At 45.6% G+C, this 24743-nt stretch overlaps 1 protein-coding gene across 1 annotated transcript; it reads right to left on the minus strand.

Moving 5' to 3' along the window:
• Positions 1-4129: 4129 nt before the first annotated feature.
• SDR16C5 (short chain dehydrogenase/reductase family 16C member 5) lies at positions 4130-22947 on the minus strand. Its single transcript, XM_039464943.2, has 7 exons — positions 22680-22947; positions 18637-18983; positions 15633-15764; positions 13479-13578; positions 10631-10775; positions 9530-9655; positions 4130-5713 (listed from the first exon to the last, which is right to left on the minus strand). Exons 2-7 carry the CDS (start codon positions 18967-18969, stop codon positions 5620-5622), a joined length of 930 nt encoding a protein of 309 aa, XP_039320877.1. The 5' UTR covers positions 18970-18983; positions 22680-22947; the 3' UTR covers positions 4130-5619.
• Positions 22948-24743: the final 1796 nt, after the last annotated feature.

The raw sequence follows: 24743 nt of genomic DNA on the forward strand, positions 1-24743 counted from the left end.
TTCCCCTCCTATTCTCTTTTCTTTTTTTTCACCCGCTCCTCCTCTTTCCCTTTTTCCTTCTCCTCCCCTCTCCTTTCCTTCTCATTTCTGACTCTAATCATGGCTGTCCTGCTTTTCATGCACCACCGGCTAGAGTAAGATGGGGGTGAATCACTCACCTTGTCTCTTCTTGATTATTGAGCCACGGGGAGCCCTATTAGGATCTGACGGGGGGGTGCGGCTTAGCGCCATGGGTTCTGGACTTCTGGTGACCCGCAGTGACTGAGCATATGTTTAAGGTGGAAAGGGTCTGTGGGTACTATCTGATTAGAATAGAACACATAAATGTATGGGGAAGACTGTGGCAGGAACTGTAAGTTAACATCCAACACCTGGATCTTATCTTTTCTCACAGTAATAGGACCCCTGGTGTTTGGGTGGCTCAGGGTGATGCAAAATAAAGACCTTATTTCTCAGCATCCTTTGTAGGCTGCTTTAGTCATATGATGAATTCTGACCAATAGGATGTGGTGTTTTGGGGCATGCAATGCCCACGGATGGTCCTGAAAGGGTGCAGGGGTGCCTTCTGCCCTCTGGATTCTTGTGGGCTAGAATGTGAGAGTAATGGCTGAGGTTTTAGTGGTCACTGTAGACCATACTTGTCAGTGATGTTCAGGACGTGAGCCTGCATAGCTGAGCAAATGCACAGAAGGAGCTGGGTCTCTGACTCTGCGCAGCACCCTACCAGCCTTCAGTGGCTACACGAAGGCTTTTAAACATCAAGAAGAAATACACTTCTGCGTTCTTCAATCCCTTATTGCACTGGGGTTTTCAGTTACCCTTGCTGAACAAAATCATTGCTGACAGCGTAAGCAAGCCTGATGCAGAAAGAGTGGCCAGGAAACTATCGCCCCAGCAGGGAGCTGACTGTGAGAGCCTGAGCTAAGGCAAAAGCAGTGGAGACGGTGAGGAAACCATGCTAATGAGGTCAAGAGGTAGCGCAGATTGGATTTAGTTACTAAATGGATGAGGAGGTGACAGATAAAGTCAAAGTAGAGCATTACAACTGAGTTTCTGGCTTGGATGGTATGTAGGAGCAATGGGCATGGTTAAGACTCCTCAGACAGAATCTACAAAGTGAGAGAAATCCAAGGTTAGAATCTTGAAGAACGCAAACAATTTAAGACGTGAGCAGCAGAAGAGAGGTGTCACCAGGACCACCTGGTTGAGCGATTAATAATGTTCGTTATGAGAAATAAAATCTGATGAGGAATGAAATCCCTGGGGATCTTTTCATAAAAATCACCACGACATGGTGGACGTGAAAGCTGGATGGTTCAGGAGCCAATGTGAATCAAAGAGATGGACAAATTACCTGGGGCTGCATTTTATTTATTTTTTATTTATTTTTTTAGAGGCAAGGTCTCACTCTGTTACCCAGCTTGGGGTGCAGTGATGTCATCATAGCTCACTGCAGCCTTGAACTTTTGGGCTCCTGCAGTCCTCCTACCTTAGCCTCCTGAGTAACCGGGACTACAAGTGTGCACCATCACATCTGGCTAATCTTTAAATGTTTTTGTAGACACAGGGTCTTGCTATGTTGCCCAGGCTGGTCTCGAATGCCTGGGCTCAAGAGATCCTCCTGCTTTGGCCTCCCAAAGAGCTGGGATTACATGCGTGAGCCCTGCTCCTGGCCCTGGGCTGCATGTTAAATGTTATCAGTAATAAAGAGGAGAAAGAGTTGCTGTCGTAGTGGGATAAAGGTTTTTGTAAAGGCTATTTATTTTTATTTTTAAGTATCACTTAGTCTCTATGTGTTTATAGGACACAGGGAGCAGCTCTTCGTGTAGAGGTTGAAATGTGAGAGAGGAAACCTCCGTTGAAGCCCTGGAAGGCACCGAGGGGAGGGCGCTGGCCACACCGTCGGCCTTGCACAGGCTCCCTGCTTCCTCTGAGGCTGGGAAAAAGAAGGAGCAGGTAGAAATCAACACCTTTGAAGGTACTGGTTTGGGGATCTGAGGGTTTTTTTTTTTTTAAGCTTCAGTTTTATTGGTGAGGTAGAAGAGACTGATCCCTTAGAAGGGCAGCTGCCGGTGTTCTGGAGGGCTTGAGAAGGGTCTGAATGACCACAATGGCACGGTACATATTAGCTGTGATTGTTATAATATTATCATAAAACAAGTATTTTTTTTTTTAAAAAATCGTTTCTAAGTGGAAAGGAAATGTAGGATGGAGCAAGGGGGGAGGGAACTAGGCAGACACACAAAATCTGGCGTTGTATGGAGTGCTGCTGCGATTCCAGTGCTAGCCCCTGGAGAATCCAGTGGTAGAGACAAACAGGAGGTGTGCCAACGAAGTCCTAGGCACTGAAGCAGTCATGACGGCACTGAGGTGATGCCAGCTGCATCCTGCCGCTCAGTTGTGCTGATGCCCAGGAGGGATATTCAGTGCACAAACACTGTATGGGCATGGACAGCAGTGCCTTCTCCGTCAGCACCCCACAGGCAGCCTCCGCGGGGGATGAGCTCCCATGGCTGATGCATTTGCTGTTGGTTTGGTTTCCAATATGGTAGCAATGTTATTAGGAAAAAAAAAAAAAAAACAATCCAGACCAGAGGCCCTCCTCCATGTCCCAGTGGAAGCTTGGTCACTGACAACAAAGAGAAATCACTCAGCAGGCTGGCAGGGACGTGAGCTGAGGAAACGTGGATGAGCCCAGCGTGGTTCACGAGCCTGGAATGTTGAGGGTGCCTAGTACCAGACATACTCTTCCCAGAGCGGCTCTGCGTGGTGCGTCTGGCTTCACAAGTTTTTGTTTGGCGGCCCAGACTCTCAGTCCTGTCATTCTCCAGTGCTGACTCTTGGAGGTTGGAATGGGTTTCTTTTAGGCATTCTCAATTCACTCTGCCTCCAAGATTCTAAGCGATTTCATCTGATGAGCTGTGATCATCTCAGCGTGAGGACTCGGAGGAGCGTACATGTCATTTGTGGTCTGCTTTCTTTTTCTATCTTCGCATCTGTCATGGACTGCATGCCTGTGTTCCCCCAAAATGCACCTGGGACTTCAATGATATGGGACTTTGGGAGGTAGTTAGGGTTAGATGAGGTCAAGAGAGCAGAACCCTTAGGATGGAGCCAGTGTCCTTAAAAGAAGAAGAAATAGGTCCATCTTTCTCTCTCCACACACACCAAGGAAAGGCTCTGTGAGGACACGTCAGGAAGTTGTCTGTCCACAAGCCAGCAAGAGAGCCCTCACCAGAAAATAAATCAGCTGGCAACCTGATCTTGGACTCCCAGCCTCCAGAATTCTGAGAGATAAATTTCTGTTGTTTAAAGTACCCAATCTGTGGCATTTTGTTATGGTGGTCCCAATGGACTAAGACAGCATCACAATGTAAAACCACACACACACACACACACACACACACACACACACACACACGCACGCAGTGCGTGGCATGCATTTTAACCCAACTAAACTCCTCCTTGCAGCAAGAATTTTTCTTTGCTTTGGAGCAGCTCGGTGAGTTCAAGATGCTGGAAGATCCTCCTGCAGCACAGAATGCCCGGGCATGGGGCACTGCCCTGACCCTGTAGTCCTCCATTTCCTCAGGCTTGCTTAGGTGTTGGGCTCTTGGTCATGGCTTCATTAGGACTAAATATCGGATGGAAACAGGTGTGACACACATGCCGAGAGCACTCCTCACTCCCCAGGGCATCAAATCACCTTGTTATTCGGTGTCCTCTACAATCCTCTAATTTACATGTGGTCTCTTCTCATAGAAGCGTCTCAGGTAAATCTGAATTTGTTTAGACAATTTTATGGGTATTGTAAAACCGAAGTTGAATTTCAGGCCTTTGTCGCAGTCCAGCCAAGATGCATTCCAATTAGAAATAGTTGCTATTAATGCTGCTATGATACGGGGGATCCTACAGTGCTCCTGGACTGAATCCCCAAAGAGTCTGAGCTTTATTCTTCAACTAAATAGACAGGAACCTAGAAGATATGCTTCTGGAATTGTAATATTGAGCAATATTGTGCTTTCTTAATTAACCTTGTTAACCAAGGATTTGGAACATCAGTGGGTTAGTCGAAGATGGCTTTTGATCCTCTCAGTACACATCTACAGTTGAGTAAGATGCCACTCTGTGAAATAAAACGCCTTTATTCTTTGGCATACACCAAACACCTTCATCATTCTTTGAGTAACGATCAACAACAGTCTTGTTTAATGAAACAATATTTGTCAAATACTTAATTTGGTATTTGTGCAATGCTGCCAGGCACAGGAAATGTTAGCTATGATTGTTACACTATTATCATAAAACAAGTTTGTTTTCTTTAAAAGGCTTTCTGGATGGAAAGAAAATATAGGACAGGACTGTCAGGTTCGTGCAGGTGACTCAAGACAAATCTAGACTTCATAATCCCTGGGACTGCTGCCCCAATGACAGCATTTACCCCCAAGATAGTCAAACTCTCAGTTCGTTAAAGACTCTTAACAGGTCTCCCAAGGTACTGCTCAGCCCTTCCTTGCCCCCCACAAGAGGGAAGAGACAAAGGCTGCTGTTTCTCTTGCAAGGCTGCCCCTGCCAGCCTGGGAAGGAGTTCCAGGGATATGGTAATTAACATATTTTTCTTAATCTTGCTTTTATAGTTAATCTCCAAAGCATGAAAGCACTTTGCCAGTTGATTAAACTGTAAGAATACAATAGATCCGAAGTGAGGGCAGCACTGATGAATATAAATGCATAAAATTGCCCATTCTGCAGAAAAATGCCTCCACCTAAATCCCAACTTGAAGTACAAAGTTAAACACTTAAAATTAATTGCATGAATATATTTTTTGGATCAACAGGGAGCAAAAAGCCTAACATACTAGAATTTCATCTTCAAAGTAAGAAGCAACCATTCTTGGATCTCTTCTAGGAAACAAAAGTGATTCTATTTAAGAGCTTGGTCTAGGATCGCGGCCTGTGAGGGGCGTTCAGGCAATGCCCAATAAGGCTCTCGGCCACAATGGTGCTTGATGGGACTTTAGCCAGACTGGCACTTGGTCTGAGTATCCAGTGCATTCAGAAGTAAGCATTTGTGTAGCTGTTTTGGAAAGAAGGGGTTGGGGGGCAGGCCTTTTCTACATTAGGTGGCTACAGGTTCAAAAAGGCCAGAGCGGAGAGCAAAGGGGTGGGAATTCAGAGCTGTGTGTCCTAGGCAGGGAGGCTGTTCCAGCTAGATACCCAGGTGTCTTCTTTGCCCCTCAGCCCTGCTCCCTAAGGCAGGTCAACCACAGCCACGGGCTCCATTCGAACCACCTCCCAACTACCAAAGCTCAGGGCAGCTCATGGACAAGACATATTACTTCTTACATCTGTATAAATGGAAATGACAAAAATGGGCTGTCTTCATTTTTGGAAAAAAAAAAAAAAATAGAAAAAGAAAAAAACCAAAACTCAACCAAAAAGGTGATAGTAACATGGTTTTCAAACGCATTGGTTGAAAATTCTAGTCCAGGTAACAGAATAGGAATGGGACCTGTGGTCTCCAGATACATTCCACCGTCAGACAAAAATATGTTTCTTCACTGAAGTGCGTATAATGTAACATTGTGTGTCAGATGACATCAGCCATAGAGTTGGTCTTTAGAGCTTCTTCTTTTGGTCAATGAAGCCGTCCATTGCATGAAGGATGCCCAAATAGTCAGCTATAAGCAGTCCTGTCTTGAGGGGCAAAAAGCTAAAGAGAACACGAGAATAAACGTTCTCGGTTATCATTCATGGCAGCATCTTTACCAGCTCTGCCGAAAAGCAGTGTCACTTCTTGCTGCAGATGAAATCATTCACTCACGCAGACACTATTCTGCCTGAGTGCTACCGGCCTCAGGGTCACTGGGCCTTGCTCGCTATATCGGAGGATGCTTGCCCAGGGCCTTGACAGGTCCTGTGGCTTTGCTTCAGTTATTCAATTCACTTCTCATTTCGATTTCCAAAGCCTCACTCCACTGTACAATGACTCAGAGGAAGCAGTGAAGTCTTGGGGTGTAGGCATGGGCTTTGTGGGCAGAGGAGCCTGGCTGGAATCCTAGCTCTGTCCTTTGCTATGCCAGCTTAGGCAACCGACTCAGCTCGCAGGCCTCAGTTTCCTCAACTGTAAAATGAGGTCATCAATTTGCCTTTCGGGGACTACTGTGAGGATGAGATGCAATAGCTCCTCAAACCTTGGGCAAGACGGAACTAATACTGTTCATCTTCTCCATCCCCCCTTGCAAGGCCATATATGCGCATGACCATCATTTCAACAGAGCACTCTGCTCCACCGACCTTAGCATTCAGTACTGCAGAGCAAGGAACAAAGCAGGCACAGGAAACCCGAGACTCATCCTAAGGTGGGGGTAAAGGAAAGGACCCCATGATCCCTGTCCCCCTGTTTGGGCACCCCAAGGTCTCCAGGTGGCTCATCCCCTCCACAGCTTCAAGTCTCTGGTCAAGTACTACCTTCTTTATGAGATCCCTCTCCACCCACCAAACACCATTCTTAAAATTAAATCTCGCCTAGGTGTGGTGGCTCATGCTTTTAATACCAGCGCTTTGGGATGCTGAAGTAGGAGGATTGTTTGAGGCCAGAAATTTGAGACCAGCCTGGACAACATAGCCAGACCCCATTTCTAAAAAAATAAAAATAAATAGGCTTCACATAATGGTGCACAACTGTAGTCCCAGCTATTTGGGAGGCTGAGATGGGAGGATGGCTTGAGCCTGGGAGTTTGAGGCTGCTGTGGCCTCTGATCACACCACTGCACTCTAGCCTGGGTGACAGAGCAAGACCCTGTCTCCAAAAAATATTAAATAAGCAAAATTTTAAAAAAAGTGAATCTCGACTTGTACCAGTCTACCTCCCACTGTGGAATCTCCTTTTTCCCTTTTTTCTGCTTTGTATTTCTTCAGAGCACTTATGATCTTTTCTTTTACCTTATTATTATTATTATTTTTTGAGATGGAGTCTCACTCTGTTGCCAGGCTGGATGGAATGCAGTGGCACGATCTCGGCTCACTGCAACCTCCACCTCCCGGGTTCAAGCGATTCTCCTGTCTCAGCCTCCCGCGTAGCTGGGACTACAGGCACGCGCCACCACACCCAGCTAATTTTTGTATTTTTAGTAGAGACAGGGTTTCACCATGTTGGCCAGGATGGTCCTGATCTCTTGACCTCGTGATCCGCCCACCTCGGCCTCCCGAAGTGTTGGGATTACAGGCTGAGCCACCGCGCCCGGCCGACTTTACTTGTTTGTTTCTTTTCTGTCCCCTCACCCCACGGGAAGTGATTTCTACATGAGGAGGGACTACTGTCTGTCTTGTTCTTTGCTGTAACCCTGATCCCAGATCCTTGGATGGTGGTGATTCATGACACACACAGCACTCTCTGAACGTTTGCTGAATGAATGTTTGGTGGAGTGCTTGATGTGATTGCCTTAACTGACCTTCTTCACATTGCTTTTAGCTTACTCAGCAGCTATCTAGCCCTCTCTCAAAACGTGTCCCATAACTAGTATGTCATAAAATGAAACATAATCTCCAGAGTTATTTGAAGTAGAAAAATTTAGTTCCATTTTCTTACCATTGGTGTGATTACACTACAATCTGCTTTAGGCAAGAAGAACTTAGCGTGTTGTGAATGCATGCCCCCCTTCAATAAACGGTGCCTTACACAAATCTATAAGCTATGACAAACATTGTCTCTACATTGTCAATGAGGAAGCCAAGGCCTGGAGAATAAAGGGCATGCTCAGAGTCACAGACTTAGTAAATAGTGGCATCATAAGCCTGGATTTCAAACTGCTTGTCAAAGACCCTTTGCTCTGTCCCACACAGCCTCAGTCAGGCATTCAGATTCCTCCCATGCCAGGTGAAGCCTGGAAAAATGATAGGATGCAAGAAGGACATTTGGTTCATTGCACAACGTAGATATAATTAGTTAATGAGATAAGAAATTTCTGTCCGCAGGTGGTGCAATGGCTGCTGGCCATGTGGTGGATGTGAGGTATAGTATCTATTTTCCAAAAACTGAGGAATTGTTATTGGCAAGACTGATGGAATTGCAAGGGGAGCTAGAGGAGCGGCACCAACCAACGACAGAAAGTTCAAACTAGACAGATTTCAACTCAAGGTGCTTCCTCACATAGCAGAAAGCCCGGTGAGGAAATATGTAAGTAAATGACCCATTGCAGTTTAGAAAATGGATTCAGACAGCAGGAATCCGTAGTTCAGCATGACTATCCTTCTAACTGGGTCAAATGTTCATTTAGTGCCTATGAATTTCAGCACTGAAACTTTATGGAGAGCAGGGAAGGATGCATAAGAATGCTTTTTGTACTTTTTTGTTTTTTAAGAGACAGGGTCTCACTCTGTTGCTCAAGATGGAGTGCAGTGGTCTGCTCATAGCTCATCACAGCCTTAAACTCCTGGGTTCAAGCAATCCTCCTGCCTCAGCCTCCTGACAAGCTGGGACTACAAGTGTGCACCAGCCCTTAAATTCCTGGGCTCAGGCAGTTCTCCTGCCTCAGCCTCTCAAGTAGCTGGGACTACAGGCAGGCACCACCATGCCTGGCTTATTTATTGATTATTTTTGTAGAGATGAGGTTTTCTGTGTTACCCAGCTAGTATCGAATTCCTGGCCTCAAGCAATCCTCCCACCTTGGACTCCCAGTGTTGGGATTACAAACGTGAGATTTCTTGTGCTTTTAAGAGGTGGTTTGCTTTTAAGGTTTTTCCCTCAAATTCTTTCACCAACCTAGAGCTAACATTTATTATGTATTGCCAATTGTGCCCAAACCACAAATTCCTGTAGCACTTGGCTTACTGTCTGGCCTTGCCTTTGGAGCCCTGTACTTGAAGAGGCATGGACATACTATCTATTCCCATAGGATCATTTTATCACGAGCACAAGAAAATCTCTCCTAAAAAGTCATTGCAATCTCTCCATCTGTCAGTACATTCATTTCTTTTTCAGAATAATTCGATACTAAGGTAACAGGAAGGGTTGGACCCCATTTTCTTGACTCATGGGGGGCACAACAACTATGTAAATTTGGGATTGTTTCTACAATGGGTCCAATGATGTATCAACAGGACTTGGTAGACGTAAATTAATCAATTTTAATTTTTTTTTTCTTTTTTTTTTTTTAGGGAGTCTCACCCTGCCACCCAGACTGAAATGCAGTGGTGCAATCTCAGCTCACTGTAACCTCTGCCTCCAGGTTTCAAGTGATTTTTGTGCCTCAGCTCCCCGGGTAGCTGGGATTACAGGTGTGCGTCACCACATCTGGCTAATTTTTGTATTTTTAGTAGAGATGGGGTTTCACCATGTTGGCCAGGCTGATCTCGAACTCCTGACCTAGGTGATCTGCCCACCTCAGCCTCCCAGAGTGCTGGGATTACAGGTGTGAGCCACCATGCCCAGCTTTATCAGGAATTTTTAAAGTGGCTTCTCCTGGTAGGATTTGGAGTAAATGGTAGACCGGCGTGTTAGGGAAGTAATAGAAACTGAAGTAATTACCTTTTAAAAAACATCATGAAGTATACCAACTTTGGCATGTACAAGTACATTTTTTCTTGTAGAATAGCTTCTACGATTTTTCCAACTGCATATTCTGGTTCCAGAATTGGCAACAGAGTAGGACAGCTAGGATATAAAACAATGACAATTTAAAACTACAACCTCAAAGGCCAAATTCACAAATTAATGAAGATAACTTTTCAAATTAAGGATAAAAGGTTGTAAGACGTTATCACTTATTTATTTCCTTTTCAAATTTCATCTGTTTTTATATTTACTTCCTTATTGTCAATGTGTCAATGCAGTAAGTAGTAACATAACTAAAATGAGATGAAAGAGGATGCTTCTCATTAATACCCTGATAATGCAATATACATATATGTGAAATCATATTAGACAAATGTTCCAAACATTTGTGAGGTAAGTTGTTGAAAACGCATTGCCTGTAGTCTCCATGAGATACAGAATTGGGCATCTGTGACCGCTATGGACCAGGTATTTGTGGTCCCCACGAAACTCACATGTTAAAGCTTAAACTCCCAATGTGATGGCATTTGGAGGTGGGGTCTTTGTGGAGGTGTAACTAGGTCACCAGGGTGGAGCCCTCATGAATGGGATTAGTGCCTGTCTGAGAAGAGCCTGTCAGCACCTTGATCTTGGACTTCTAGCCTCTAGAACTGTGAGAAAGGCATTTTTGTGGTTTAAGCCACCTAGTGTATGATATTCCATTATGGCAGCGCCTTTTATATGACCAAGACAGTGTCTCTTCAATGATTTCTAGTCCTTCTGGAATCAGAGAGGGGACAGAATGAGATTGGATGGCAGGAAGAGGATGTGGAGAGGACAGCCTGGGAGATGGAGGAGCAGATCCAGGGCCTGGGGGTGACCAGAGAGATACTGCCTTGATAAGCCATTCCCATTCAACTTGGTATCCTTCACACAAACACATATGAAGAAAGGCAGAATTCTAAAACCATTTATACATCATACTGAATTGCAGACAAATATCTTTTAAATGACTTTAAAAAACAGAACAAAATAAAAGAGATAGTAAATCATTTTTAAGAGTGTAGATTCTTTGCGATCAAAGGGCGTACTTACCCTGTAGTACAACCTTCAAACATTCCAGTGTTTATAAAAAACGGGCACACAATCGTGGTTTTGATCCCCTTCTGTTTTTGGACAAATGTTTCTACAAACATAGATTCAGCAAACCCAAAGGCTGCAAATTTACTTGCACAATAATCTGAAAAAGACAAAGCATGATAATGTATATTCCAACATTTTAAAATGGCATTACATTAAGGTTTACCCGTAACACTAACAGCAACAGAAAATGAGACAGCTATTTCAGAGTTCTCCTTTTGTGTAATGTGGGTCTACTCCCACTGGAAGAAATGAGCAGGGAGTGGGAAAGGACACGGTTAACTGAAGGTCAGGGTCAGTTGACAATGACCAAGTGGACTCCAGCACAAGAAGGGTGCAGAGAGCCTGCCTCAGGTCACCTTGCCTGACTTACTTACAAGTCAATGCATTGCTAGCCCCTGTGCTAGCTCTTACATGGGGCCCCATCTCAAAACATTGCAATCCCATTGGGGCATGAAGACATTCAAAAAAATAACTGAAACACTGACTGATGTAGGAATCTAGGTAAGAGAAGCCAGCATGGGTTGTGGTTCTCAGCTCAAGTTTTCTTCCAACTATAACCCTTTCCTTCACTTCCAGAAAAAAAACAAAGGATTTGGTAGCTTCAACTTCCACCTCTTAAATACCTTGAAAATGTAGGGTGGGGGAGGAGAGAGCAGTGGAAAGTGGCATTTGTGTCCATTTTGAGCTTTCTGTCTTTTTTTTTTTTTTTTTTTTTTTTAGACGAGTATCACTCTGTCACCCAGGCTGGAGTGCAGTGGCATGATGGAAGCTCACTGCAACCTCCGCCTCCCAGGTTCAAGCAATTCTCTTTCCTCAGCCTCCTGAGTAGCTATGATTACAGGCACGTGTCACCACGCTTGGCTAATTTTTGTATTTTTAGTAGAGATGGGGTTTCAGCATGTTGCTCAGGCTGGTCTTGAACTCTTGACTTCATCTTCTGCCTGCCTTGGCTTCCCAAAGTGCTGGGATTACAGGATTGAGCCACCGCACCCGGCCTCCTAGCTTTCAGTCTTTAATCATACTTGTTTTAACAGAACATCTGACTATGCAGTTGACTGAAAAAGTTTGGAGAAGAGGCAGGGCACTGTGGCTCCCACCTGTAATCCCAGCACTTTGGGAGGCCAAGGCGGGTGGATCACCTGAGGTTGGGAGTTCGAGACCAGACTAACCAACATGGAGAAACTCCGTCTCTACTAAAAATACAAAATTAGCTGGGTGTGGCGGCGCATGCCTGTAATCCCAGCTACTTGGGAGGCTGAGGCAGGAGAATCACTTGAACCCACGAGGCAGAGGTTGCGGCGAGCCGAGATCAGGCCATCGCACTCCAGCCTGGGCAACAAAAGCAAAACTCTGCCTCAAAAAAAAAAAAAAAAAAAAGTTTGGAGAAGAAGTGGCATTGAGGAGTATTAACACTTTCCTTGTCCCTCACAGTCAGAAGAGGCATATTTAATTTGCTATGTTATGGTGCAGCTACTGCAATTGGCAAGAGCCAGTTTATAGGTGCCAGGCATGGGGTTGTCCAGTCGCAGTGCTGTCTAGACAGTGGGTCAGAGGCTAGAGACAGGGGAGTGGGAGGAGGAGTCCAGAGCAGCTTCTAGAGTCACTGGAGTCATCAGGTATGACTGCAGCTCACTGAGTCCCTTGACTCCTGAGATTCTGATGAGCAGATACGGCCCACAACCCAAGGAATCTGCATGCTAAACTAGCAGCCCTGGTGGCTCTGATGCAGGGGAGTCAAGACTCACATGGTGGGAAATACACTTGTTTCTAAGATGCGCTGCAGGTGGGAAAGTCTTGTAACTGAGGACTGGAATATTCTGTCTGAAAAGGATTGACAGGAGCTGTAAATACACCTGAATGATTTTAAAGGCCTGTGACTTAACATACATAAAAGACAGAGGTAAGAATGATATCTGATAACTTCTAGGAAGGAGAGAGAAGGGAAGTCCTGGGTCATAGGGAGGATACACTGGTGATATTTGGGATGACTGGTGATTCTGAAAAACCTATTCATGTAATAGACATGCGGAGCTAAGACTGGTTTTGGGAATCTTGAACTATGCCACTTTGCTCAAAAGCATTAGGAAGCAGCCAACTGGCAAACCGGCTTATCTGTTGCTGCTACAGCTCTGTTGGCTGAGTTTTGGCAGTCCTTGTAAGCCAGGATCTGGGACGTTGGCTCTAGGGGATGCCCTGGTCAGTTAGGTCAGGGTTTCTGTTCCTTCTAGAGCCAGCTCCCAAGTTGGGCCTCCTTGGTTGAGGGTCTTGAAGGACCTCTCTGCCCTCTCCTGCTAGTGTCAAGTCAGTTGGCTGTTGCAAGGGAGATAAAAATGCCTCCCGCTTCCCGCAGGTCTTCACCAGTGGAAAAGCAAAGCAGTTAACTTTAGGTTTCTCGAGGTGAAGAAACTTTATCCAAACTCATAGCAGTGGGGCGACCACTTGAAGGAAACTTCAGGAGAAGACAGGGTCATCCTCCTTACCATCCTGTGACAGTGCCCGTGTCAAGTTTGGGGGACAGTTATGTTGATCGCTTGTGCAAAAAGTTTATCAGTGAGGCCTCTCCTTCAAACATAGGGGACTGCAAGACCTAATGATTCCAAAGGGCACGGTCCATTTCACGTAGGTCTATTTGATGGGCAGTTTTGCAGCACGATGAAGTTCTCAACCACTTACTGACTATACTTGTTAGTTTATATTCCCTTATCATTAGGGTATTGAGTCAATGCTAATTATTCAGAGCTATTATGCAAGCTAAAGTTACAGGAAATTTTGCAATTGTAAATTGCTACGTTTTTCTTACCTGCCAGCCCACTTACTCCAACTAATCCAGCTGAACTTGAAATGCAAACCAAATGTCCATGGTCATTTGCAATCATAGCAGGTAGAAAGGCTTTATAAGTCTGAGGAGACAAAGGAAAACTTTTAACGTTTAATGCCACGTTGCAAATTTTCTCAGATGTTTCTGTAATTATGTGATTTAAAAATCTTTTTTTCAGCTCAAAAAGTATCTGATGGTATGGGGATATGAACACGTAAACATCTGGAAAGTAATCATTTTAACCTATTTAGCCTGTTAAATCAGCTTTTTTCCCTATGGCAATTTCAGTATTATTAAAATAATTTATTCAGACTTATGTTTTTGCTCACATTTGTCTTTTAACAACGCAATACTAAGACAAGAATGGAAGGAGTAGGGGAAAACGTCTGTTGTAGCAGCCACCGCCCCAAACCTCACAAACATGATGCTTTAGATTTAGATTGCCTTCTCTCTCCTTAGCTTGATTCTGAGTTTCAAATTTTCCCTGAATATTGTTCACAGGACATCCAGCTGTTGGCTTCCATTTTAAAAAGAAGGCTTTATTTTAAACTCACCACTACTTTTTAAAATAAGTTTCTTATTTTTGTTCCATTTCATAGAACAGAATATCTATTAGAAAGAGGGCACATCTGTGTACTGTCCAACACCTTCGCCCTTGATTGGGGGCCTGGAGACAGGAGGTAAAGGGGATAGAGACAAGCTTTTTAAAGAAGACATCTTCCGCAACAAGGGAGTAACTAATCACATCCAAAGACAAGGGGGTGAGACAGGGATCTCTCACAAAGGCCAAACCTCACTGGTTTGCCTGCATTGCAATAAGTCTCAGAGAGGAATTAACAGGTAGAGACAGGTGGGAAATCAAAACAAAGCAAAAGGAAGCCGTGCAGCAGAACAATCTGGGAGGCACTTCTCAGCAGGGACACCGTCTTTGAGGGCCCTGCCTTCAGGTAGCTCTCGGGTGCTCTAGCAATTAAGTCACTGTCTTTGTGCCTGGCGATGTGCAGACACTCAAAGAGTGTACACAAACTTGCCCAGAAAAAGTAAAGGGAGGGAGAGGACATGAGGGCTGGTGGGAGCCAGGGAAACACCAGCATTTAAGGAAGATCTAGAAGAGAGAGAGAAGGAGAAGAACACAGAGCCAGGTCGGGTGTGGTGGCTCACACCTGCAATCCCAGCACTGTGGGAGGCCGAGGCAAGAGGATCACTTGAGGCCAGGGTTCAAGACAGTTGTCTCAATTGTCAAAGCCTGGCCAACATGGCGAAACCTTGTCGCTGTTAAAAAAATTAGTTGGGTGTGGTGGAGTGCACCTGTAATCCCAGCTACTCAGGTGACTGAGGTACGAGGATCGCTTGAATCTGGGAGGCAGAGGTTGCAGTGAGCTGAGATCATACCACTGCACTCCAGCCTGGAAGAGAGAGTGAGACTCTGTCTCAAAAAATTAAAATAAAATAATAAAACAAAAATAAAACTTAAAAAAATATATCCGGGAGAGGCAGCAAGGTGCATGCGTGGTGTGGAGAGGCCTAAGATGGCTGGTCTCAGCAAAGGCCAGAAAAAGGTGACTTCTGGCATTGAGTGGGTAACTTTGGAAGTCAGGGCTGTGCTTTTAGTGCTGGCATCAGGTGGTAACCAGAGCTACTGGTGGAACCTCCTGTTTCTCTGGTTGGGTACTAAGGGACGTGACTGTAGGTTTTGGTTTGCCCGTAGCAGCGCTGATTAACACTTGCTCATTAATAATGCTGCATTTCAGTTTCAAAAGTGTCCTGGCTTAGGCAAATCACAAAGCTACCCTGTCGTGTCTAAGTGCAGTTACCCACCATGTAGCCTGGAGCAAAACTTTTTAAGTTTTATGATCCCTTATCTCACTGAAAATATGTGAGCCGCCTGGAGTGGTCTCTAACATTTGCAGCTAATCAATACATAGTAGTAGGACCAGGAGGATGATTCCCTGAGCAGAGGTTCTGGGGGCTGCAGATTAAGTGGGATCAGGAGAGGACAATTGCATAGACCAGGACAGGTCCAAAACTGAGAAGTCTGTGCTTTACTTAGACGCTAATAATATTGTGAAAGAGCCAGAGGAAAGATCTAAATGCCAGCGTAACTTTACATTTATAATGAGAAGAAATAATCATTACCCATAAATGTGCTTTGAAATTCACATCCAATGTCTTTTCCATAAGCGCATCTGGACAGTCAAGGAACTTTTTGCCTGTTACGATGCCGGCATTGTTGATTAGGATGGAAACATCACCAACTTCTTTTTTCACCTGAATTGAAGAAGAGCAACACCACCAAGGTAGTGATTCCTTATATGATCAAGGTTTTATTTTCCCATGGTTTTATGTTTTTTGTTTCTGTTTTTGTTTTTGTTTTTATCCTGGTTAATTCATCCTGAGTTTTGTTTTTATCCCGGTTAATTCATCCTGAGTTTATGCACTCTAAAAATACAGTTTGGGGCTGGGTGCAGTGGCTCACACCTGTGATTCTAGCACTCTGGAAGGCTGAGGCAGGTGAATCATTTGAGGACAGGGAGGAGTTTGAGACCAGCCTGGACGACACGGCAAAATCCTGTCTCTACGGAAATTGCAAAAACTTAGCCAGGCATGGTGGCACGTGCCTCTAGTCCCAGTTACTCGGGAGGCTGAGGCAGGAGAATCGCTTAAACCCGGGAGGTGGAGGTTGCAGTGAGCCGAGATCACGCCACTGTACTCCAGCCTGGGTGACAGAGCAAGACCGCATCTCAGTCAATCGATCAATCAATCAGTAGTTTGGTTGATTTCCATTGCTGAGTCTACAGTGTGCCCGGGATCAAATTTCGATGGACTTTTCCCATTTTTCTCTTCTTAAAACAATTCTATCATCGAAATGCTACTTTCCATTTACAGTTAGAGCTGTTCTTCTACTCAATGGTTATTCACTTTGTTATGTGCTTTGTATGTGACATTTCATTTTGATCAATGTGATGGGACATAAGAATGCTTTCATTATAGCCAAGTGTGATAGAGATCAAGACCTCACACACATGGAGAAGGGGCTGGATTAGGGAATAAATGGAGGAAAAAAGAAAATGCAGCCATAAATCACTTAACAATAAAGATACATTCTGAGAAGTGCCTTGTTAGGTGACTTGGTCGCTGTGTGAAGATCACAGAGTGCACTTAACACACCTAGAGGTGCGCCTACTACACATCTTAGGCCATCTGGTAGGGCCTGTTGCTCCTAGGGTACCCACCCGTACGGTGCGTTACTACACTGAATACTGAAGGCCACTGTAACGCACTGGGAAGTATTTGCATATCTAAACATGTCTAAACATAGAACACTGGGACAGCAAAAATACTCTAACAGTCTGTCCCATAATGTGGGAACACTGTTTTACGTGTGGGCCATCACTGACCACAATGTCATTATATGGTGCATGACTGTATATGTTTTAAACACACAGCACAGACTAGAATCTGCCTGTCCTGTTTTCATCAACTGGCTGGTTTTCTTCTCTCCAAGGATGGACTTTCTGAACTCAAGGCTAAGTTATGACCTGGGGACACAAGCTCTCAAGGTTATCGGAGAGTCAGCAGAGACAAAACGCTGTCACATCACTCTCAAAGTTTTCTCTTTGATTGCTCATCTACAGGCTCCTACTTAAAAAATTCTCTGGTACCTTCCTTCTATCCTGAATAAAAAGTGGACATGGTGGGTTTATAAGGATGGGGAGTAATTTCCTTCTCCTGAGTTTAGAGGAGCACATAAGTAATTCCCTTCAAGATCCTACCGTGATAGAAACCGAATAATGAGCGAGTAATATGACATGTTTGGCTGTTTCTGAAGCCAAACACCTGGGGCAGAACTAAATCACAGATACAGGGGAAATGGAAAGGGAGGTATTTATTTATAGAGTGCTTTATACTAGTTTATTCCATAGCTGACAGTCTTCATTGTTTGCATATCAACCGGTTATTGCTTAAGATTGGCCAGATAAATTGTAGTCAGTGTAAGTCAACGTGCCAGGTGATCAGTGCTTAATTTCTAAGTAGCTGGATTTGTGAGATCAGCTGTGCTTGGAACAGTAATCTCAGCATAGACCTGAGCAAACTTGTTGGGTGTGGATCTCCCAAAATACTGGGCAGCCTGTGGTTGGAGACGGTGGTAGCGGAGATGTAAAATGTAAAGACAAACTTGAAAGTCAAAAACTCACCTGCCAGGGACCTGCAAACCTTAGCAAGGGAATCCTGGTTGGGCATAGAAACTATGGAGGAACTTTACAATGCAGTCAGGCTGCTCACGGCAGGCTTGATTGCTTCCTCCCTTCTCCATAAATTGGGCAATTCTGGGAGGCACAGACACAGCGTCCCGGGAGAGTGATGAGGGAAGTACCCAAGGCAATGTGAGGACATAACAATCCTTGCAGGGTCACCACATGCCTCTGCGATGGTAAGAAAATCCTTACCTTCCGCATGTCGGAGCTTTGGTTTCCTGAAAGTTTTACGTGTGTCTCTGTAGAAATACCACACAAGCAAATGTAGCTGAGTCTTCAGGATGAATAAAAGATTCCGATTTTCTTATGACTATTTAAGAGTAATGCACATTCAAACATAGGGTGCTGTGGTAGGGTGGGCACTGTCTAAGTGCAAAATCAGACTGACTATGGATTCAAATCCTGGCTCTGTCACGTGCCAGCTCTGTGACCCCTGGACAGGTTATTTCATGTCTCTGTATCTCGATTTCTTTATCCTCAAAGAAGAATGCCTCTATCTCCCCATTAACTTACACTGTAATAGGGGCCAGCACAGTCAGTGCAGTGTAATGTTAGAAGCGGGTACTCGGGTGTCAATAGATGCAAGGGGAAGGGTAGTCTTTCTGCTTACTAGCTGTACTTTTTAGGTAAGCTACATGCCTGCCCTAAGCTTCACTCTCCTTACTTGTGAAATGGGGATAATAATGGGTTTTACTTTATAAGGTTATGATATATATATGGTAGGTAGTACAGTGTCTTGCATACAGGAAGAATTCAAAAATCCCGATTTCCACTCTCCCATTATCTTTTTTAAATTAAAGGGACAGGCTTATAGACACTGCGAAAGGCAAATGAAAAAGAACGTGATGTATGTCAAATCATAATAGTAAACACGCAAGAGTTACCTGATCGGCTACTCTATACACTTCTTCCTTTTGGCTGCAATCGCAGGTATAGGCGTGCACTCTTGTAGCCCCAGCTTCCTGAGCCATCTTACGTGTTTCCTCGTTCCCATTCTTATTGATATCCCAGAGAACAAGCACAGATCCCAGCCGGGCAAATCGCAAGGCTAAGAGCCTTCCAACTCCACTGCCGGCACCTGTGATGAGGACTATTTCACCAGCAACGTTCTTCCGTGGCTTTGGGAGTAAGGCCAAAATCAAAGCCTCCAGAAGACTAAACAGTGATTTTCCTAAGAAAATGAACAGTTTCTTTGATGACTGCAGGTTGAAAGACATGCTCTGGCTGGCACCTGCGAAGAAAGACAGGTTCACATGAAGACTTACCTGTCCATTTCCTCCGAGTCGCTTGCTTCACAGAGCTCCCATTTCTGAAATAATGAAAGTAACTGAGATATGTGATTTAAACAGCTCTCCTGGTAGCAGACTCTGAATTCAGAAAGGGGGAGGAGAAAGCCACAGAGACAATACTTGTTCAACTTTCTTAGTTGGCCCCAAGCTCAGCACGTTATCTGCATGCCTGCTATGTGCAGTACACAACAGAACTGTGTGTTAACCAGGAACTGCAACCATCACACCCAAACTTAACACAAAGAATAAGTTCATTATTCCTCATAGGTAGTGTTTCTTCATAATAATCACGAGTCGTGTTGGCTGATTTTATGTTCAAAGTCTTGACCACATTACAATGTTTATGACATAATTACTATCTCTCTGGTTTTATTTTTCCCTCCTTTGATGTCTGTGCTTTCTCATTTGCATTCTTTTTCTTTAATTTTGCATTACTATTTAAAATCTGAGATTTGAGAGGAAAATGTAAAATCCTATTTGTAGAAAGCATTTGACAGGAAGTAACCAGAGCTGCTAGACCTTTTCCGACAGATTTGTGATCAGCACCAGATAGCCAGTCCCCAGGTTCTGAGGTCCCCGCCCCGCCAGCTCCACACCACTTACCACTTTGTGTGACTGAAGGTCAGAGGAAAGGCAGACCTGGACTCCTGGCCTGCACTGCCTCTGCCTACCTGTGAACTCCCGGCCGCCGGGGGTGGGTTGGGGGTCGGGGGTGGGTGAGGCGCTTGGGCTTTTTGGGCCTTGATCTTCTCATCTATGCTGTTCCTGTGGCATAGGGTGTTTTTGCACATGAAATGAGAATGTTCCACGTGTGACTACAATGCCTGGAGTATAGTCAGTGCTTTATAGATGTCATCACATTTCTCAGATTTGTAGTGCTGCCCACCAAGAAGGCATCCACTAGGTCTGCTGAATGAATAAAAGGCCTTCCCTAGACAAAGTCACACGGAGCTTAGTGCTTACCGCTGCTACCGGTTACTCTCACTTCAGTGTGAATGAGTATATAAGATGCTTTACTAACGATTAGCTGAGAGAGAAGGGAAGGTCTTATTTCCTCCAGGATGAGAAGAGAAGACGTATTTAGCAGAGGGCATACGGTGCTGGGGGTGGGAGGCTTCTCTGAATGGGGTGTTCAATTGAGAGGCTCAGACGAAGGCCCAGGTGTGAAGAGAGGGGAGGGGAGTAAAGGAAAAACAGCAGGTCTTCACTTTAGAGTTTGGCTGAAGTCAGCCTAGTTACTGTTAATGAGTAAAAATGGATAGATTCATCTATCGGAGGGCTTGGCACATGGTCATGCCCTTAGGAAATGTCAAGAGTTGATGTGACCCAGCCTGTTGTTCCCACCTGGCTTGTTGTACAGATGAGACTGAGGATCTGACAGAAGATGTATGTGGCTTGTCCCGGTGCCGGTTAGCTGCTGCGGGCCAGGTTGGTTCATGTGTTACGTTTATTGAGTATCCACCCTGTGCTGGTTCTATCTAGGCAGTGGGGCTGAGGGGACAGCCCCATTCTCTCTCAAAATCTCTGTGCAGGTGAGCCAAGTAATCTAGTTGAAGAGACGTATTCAACAAATAAATACATCGTTATAGGCTGTACTGCTGTAAAGAAAAGTGCAGTGTGCTATAGAGAGGATGAGAGGAGAGCTGGTTCAGACTGGGCTCGGGGGAGGAAGCAATAGAGGTCTGCTGGAAAGTGACCTTTGAGTGGATGTCCAAATGACGACGGTGGGAGGTAGGGATACTGAGCAGTAGCTTTCCTGGCAGAGGCGCAAAATCGTTTGTTTTAAGGCGGGTTTGGCCTGTGTGTCCAGAGCTGTCCAGAGAATAAGAACGCTGGCTCTAAGGAACGTGGACATTTTGGTCAAATGAAGAAATTTACATCCTTGTGCGGATGATGTGGACCTCAACTCTCTGCCATCTTGGCTCTCTGATTTACGTTCACAGAGTAACTTTTGGATGATCACTGCAGAACTTGAAAAGAAGGTGTCCCGAAAGAGGACTCTCATTTTAAATACACAGTCGTGGGGCCCGTACCTGTGGATCTGCAAGGATGAGGGTCAGACTGTGCACATAGTCATGGGACACCCTAGATACCCTTCTCAGACAGCAGCCTGGGCATTGCCAACATTGGACAATCCACACCAGGGGGACTTTTTCAGACCACCACACTCCTTTTTATGTCACTATGTGAACTCATGCAGAGGGACAGAGGTCTACTTCCCATCACAGGGCTCCAGCACCTCAGCAGTGGCCAGATGTCTCAACACTGACCTGGGTGACATGAAAGCTCTTAATGCCAGACATTCTAGGGTTCAGTATTCCACTGTCTCAATGCTGGCTTGATGCAAGACCTAAAATATGTCCATCTTTTAACCCTGTCTTGGCAGATGCTCTCTAGGTTCCTAAGAGCTTGTCAGTCTGAGTTACCCCTCTCCCCATTTGCACTTTAGGGTGCCTGCTGGGTACCCACACAGGCAATGAGGTCTAGAGATTAGAGTTTGAGTTGGAATTTCAGATATATCACTGATTTTCCCTGCAACTTTGGTAGAAATGATTTAATCTCTTGTGCCTCAGTTTCCTCCTCTAAAAAGGGCGTTTCCAATAGTACACAGGAACACTTACCACACAGAGGAGCTGTGAGAGTTAAACTAGTTAATACAGGTAAAGTATTAAGGAGCATTATGTGGTCACTACTAGCTTGTATGAAACCTCTGAACAAATTAAAAAAAAAAAAAGTAGGCATTGCCCTGCACAAAGTCCTCTTCCGGGTGCATGGGGTTGGGGAGGGGGTGCAAGAGGAGCTGTTTGGATTTCAGCACCTGCCAGCTTACATGTCTCCGCCTCTGCTCCTCAGTTCCCATAATAATGTGGCACAGACATAACATGGAGGCCTTTCTAGAACAGTGCCAGGCACATAATGACAGTAAAATAATTAATGGCTAGAACTTCCTGCTAAGCATATGAATTAATAATCCCTGTCTATACCAATGAAATATGGTTCTAGTAGTATACTTACAAACAAGAGTGTATGTAAAGTTTCATTCTACTGTAAAGACTTTCCCAGAATGTTGCGAAGAGTATACAATTTAACGTGGCAGAAGGCTTTTCGGTGTCTCTAATCTCACGGCCTACCCAATCCAAAGCTGCGCCAACTCGGCTAACAGTCAACAGGTGCCCTCGGCTTCCCAGGCCATGGCAGCAAATCTGCTCTGGTGAGGGCACCAGGTGGAAACGAGTGGGCAGACCGACAATCACAGCTTGGGCTGAAAGGGGCGACAGGGGGCCGGTAGGGCCCGGGCGCTGAGCAGCAGAGAGCAGGGAACCTGGGCAGAACGGGCCGAAGAAGAGGGTCCAGGGAGGCATCCTGCCCTCTGCTCCGGGTGGGGAGGGACGCTCGGGGTCTGCGTTCGCTGTAGCCACCCGAGCCAGGGCTTCAGGGACGCTGCAGCCATGCGCTCCCCGGAGGCGCTGCGTTCTCACTAACTCGCCTGTGGGTCCGGCTGCGGCTGGGCGACCCGCTCCCCCTCGCGCGCGCCCCAGCGTGAAACCAGCCCAAAGGGCCACCTCGCCCGACCCCGGCCAGCGCGACCTCCTCCGGGGGGGAGCCAGCACCCGAGACCAACGACCTCCGCAACTCACCCAGGACACTCTCCCTGGCTGCCCGCGGAGAAGCCGGCGTCGTCCGTCCCTGGCACCCGCGTCCTGGGCTCGGAGCTCAGGAGAGATTCAGGTGTTTATCCAGGCGCCGCCCTAGCCCGAGTCCAAGGGCAGGACAGCCGCGGCAGCGCCGGGGGTGGGACCGGCTGTGGCCCCAGCGCGCCACGTGGGCGGCATTCTTATCTTCTTTTTCTGAACCTTCAGATTTAAGAAGCTGGAAATTCGATGGCGGAGACTGGATACATGCGCCGGGATTTCTCTTAGGCTTAACGTTTCAATGCGCAGGCTGCACCCCAGATTATTAGATGGGAATTTCTGGGTTGGGAGGGGCCTAGGCATCAGCTAGAAAAGTTTCCCAGGTATTTGAAAGGCACAACCCCGAGGTTGGGAACCCTAGAGGTAGAGAACAAAGAGCACTGCACGCGTCCATGGGGGAGGGGCCAGGTCGTGCGTCTGGGGCCTGCAGCCCGGGGTTTTCCAGCAACACCTGATTGCTCCACTTGGGATCCGAAGTCAGCAGCTTCCTTGCCCCTTGGAGGTAAGGAACGTGGGCGTGGGATCCGGAGTCTCCGGGAAGTGTGTGGGGTGCAGGCAGGGCGGGAGAGGGTGCGGCGCTGTCAGGCGACCTATGAGAAGAGGGCGAGGAAGTTTGCTCTAACGAGATGAGACATGAAGATAGTCACCAGGCACTCTGACCTAATCAAGATATATTAAGCTCTGGGTGTACAGAGATCCAGAAGATACAGCGATGGCATATCTGTCAAGAGCAAAAAGGATAAACATTTATTAATAAATCAGTAAAAGATTTCACATAAGCACAAGTCACCACTGAGATGCTTGTAATAACAGGGTGAACTTTTCTGGGAGGAATGAGAAGCAGAAATGTCAATAAATTATGGGATGTTGAAAGAAAAACAGGGAGTCAGGATGCGATTAGTTTTGGAATTCATCCCCGGGCTGGGTGGGACAGGGAAAGTGGTGAGGGGCGAAGAGCAGCTTTAGCCAGCCTGTATCTGGGACAGGCCTGGGTAGAGGAACTGCACGTTTATTCTTTATTTGGGTGACAGAAGAAACAGACAGGCCGTTTAAGCTTGGAAAAGCAGGTGCAGGGGAGACCCTCGACTGTGTTTTCAGTGACAGCAGTTACCTGTGTGCTTTAGGCAGTGAGGGAGCAGTGGCAAGCTAAGCGAGGCGTGTGGGAAGGTAAGTGGGTAAGTGTGTGTGCATTGGTTTCAGGTCAGCTGTCGCCACCCAGCGACACCGATCTGTGGGGCTCTAAGGAGCTGCAGGGCTTTTGAGGGAGAAGGCAGGCACATTCCTGACAGTGCGGGTGCCTCCAGGGTCCATAGCCAGCCTGCAGGAGAGGCACTTGAGAGTGGACTGAGGCGGAGAAACGTCAGGTAATGGGCCCCTGATGGTGCAGCCTGCCCACGGGTGGACAATTTCTTTGATCTTAGGGCCAAAGAGATGCATATTAAAACACTTCTTGCCTTGCAAATTGAGTCTTTTTTTTTTTTTTTTTTTTTTAAAGGAATGCCTTCACATGAGGGTGGGGGTGTAAATTATGCATTTCCGGAGAAGAAATATGTATCAGGAGTTAGAAAGGGATATAACCTCTGACCCAATTCCATCTTTATCTTTACCAAATACCCAGGTATTGTCTGTGGACTTTCAGGAAGAGAAACTAGGTCACTGGGAGTGAGAGATGGGAAAGAGAATTTTCACTGCACTGAATCATGTGAGTGTAGTACCTTTTTAGGAAATAAATACATTAATAAAAATAAACTGATCATTAATTCCTAAGAAGTATGTGCAGATGGAGTACTCTGTAGCCATCTTTATAAAATCATGTTTTTCAAGGGTATGAAGTACACCTCACAGAATATGAGTTTTAAAAACATAGTACAAGACTAAATATATGCTATGATTCTAATTTTCTGTGAAAATTTTACGTACATGCATTAGAAGCACTGGAAGTGAGTTCACCAACATCTTAACATTTTTTATAATATAGTAGTGAATTTTGGGTTGAACTTATTTCTTTGT

Source organism: Saimiri boliviensis, chromosome 15 (genome assembly GCF_048565385.1).
Source record: "Saimiri boliviensis isolate mSaiBol1 chromosome 15, mSaiBol1.pri, whole genome shotgun sequence".
NCBI classification, from domain to species: Eukaryota; Metazoa; Chordata; class Mammalia; order Primates; family Cebidae; genus Saimiri; species Saimiri boliviensis.

Coding starts and splice junctions, on each gene's coding strand:
- SDR16C5 (XM_039464943.2), bottom strand. CDS start 18,969: ATGTCTTTCAACCTGCAGTCATCAAAGAAACTGTTCATTTTCTTAGGA. Junction 15,765..18,636: donor TGTATAGAGTAGCCGATCAG/GTAACTCTTGCG, acceptor TCTTCAATTCAG/GTGAAAAAAGAAGTTGGTGA. Junction 5,714..9,529: donor TTCATGATGTTTTTTAAAAG/GTAATTACTTCA, acceptor TGTTCTCTTTAG/CTTTTTGCCCCTCAAGACAG.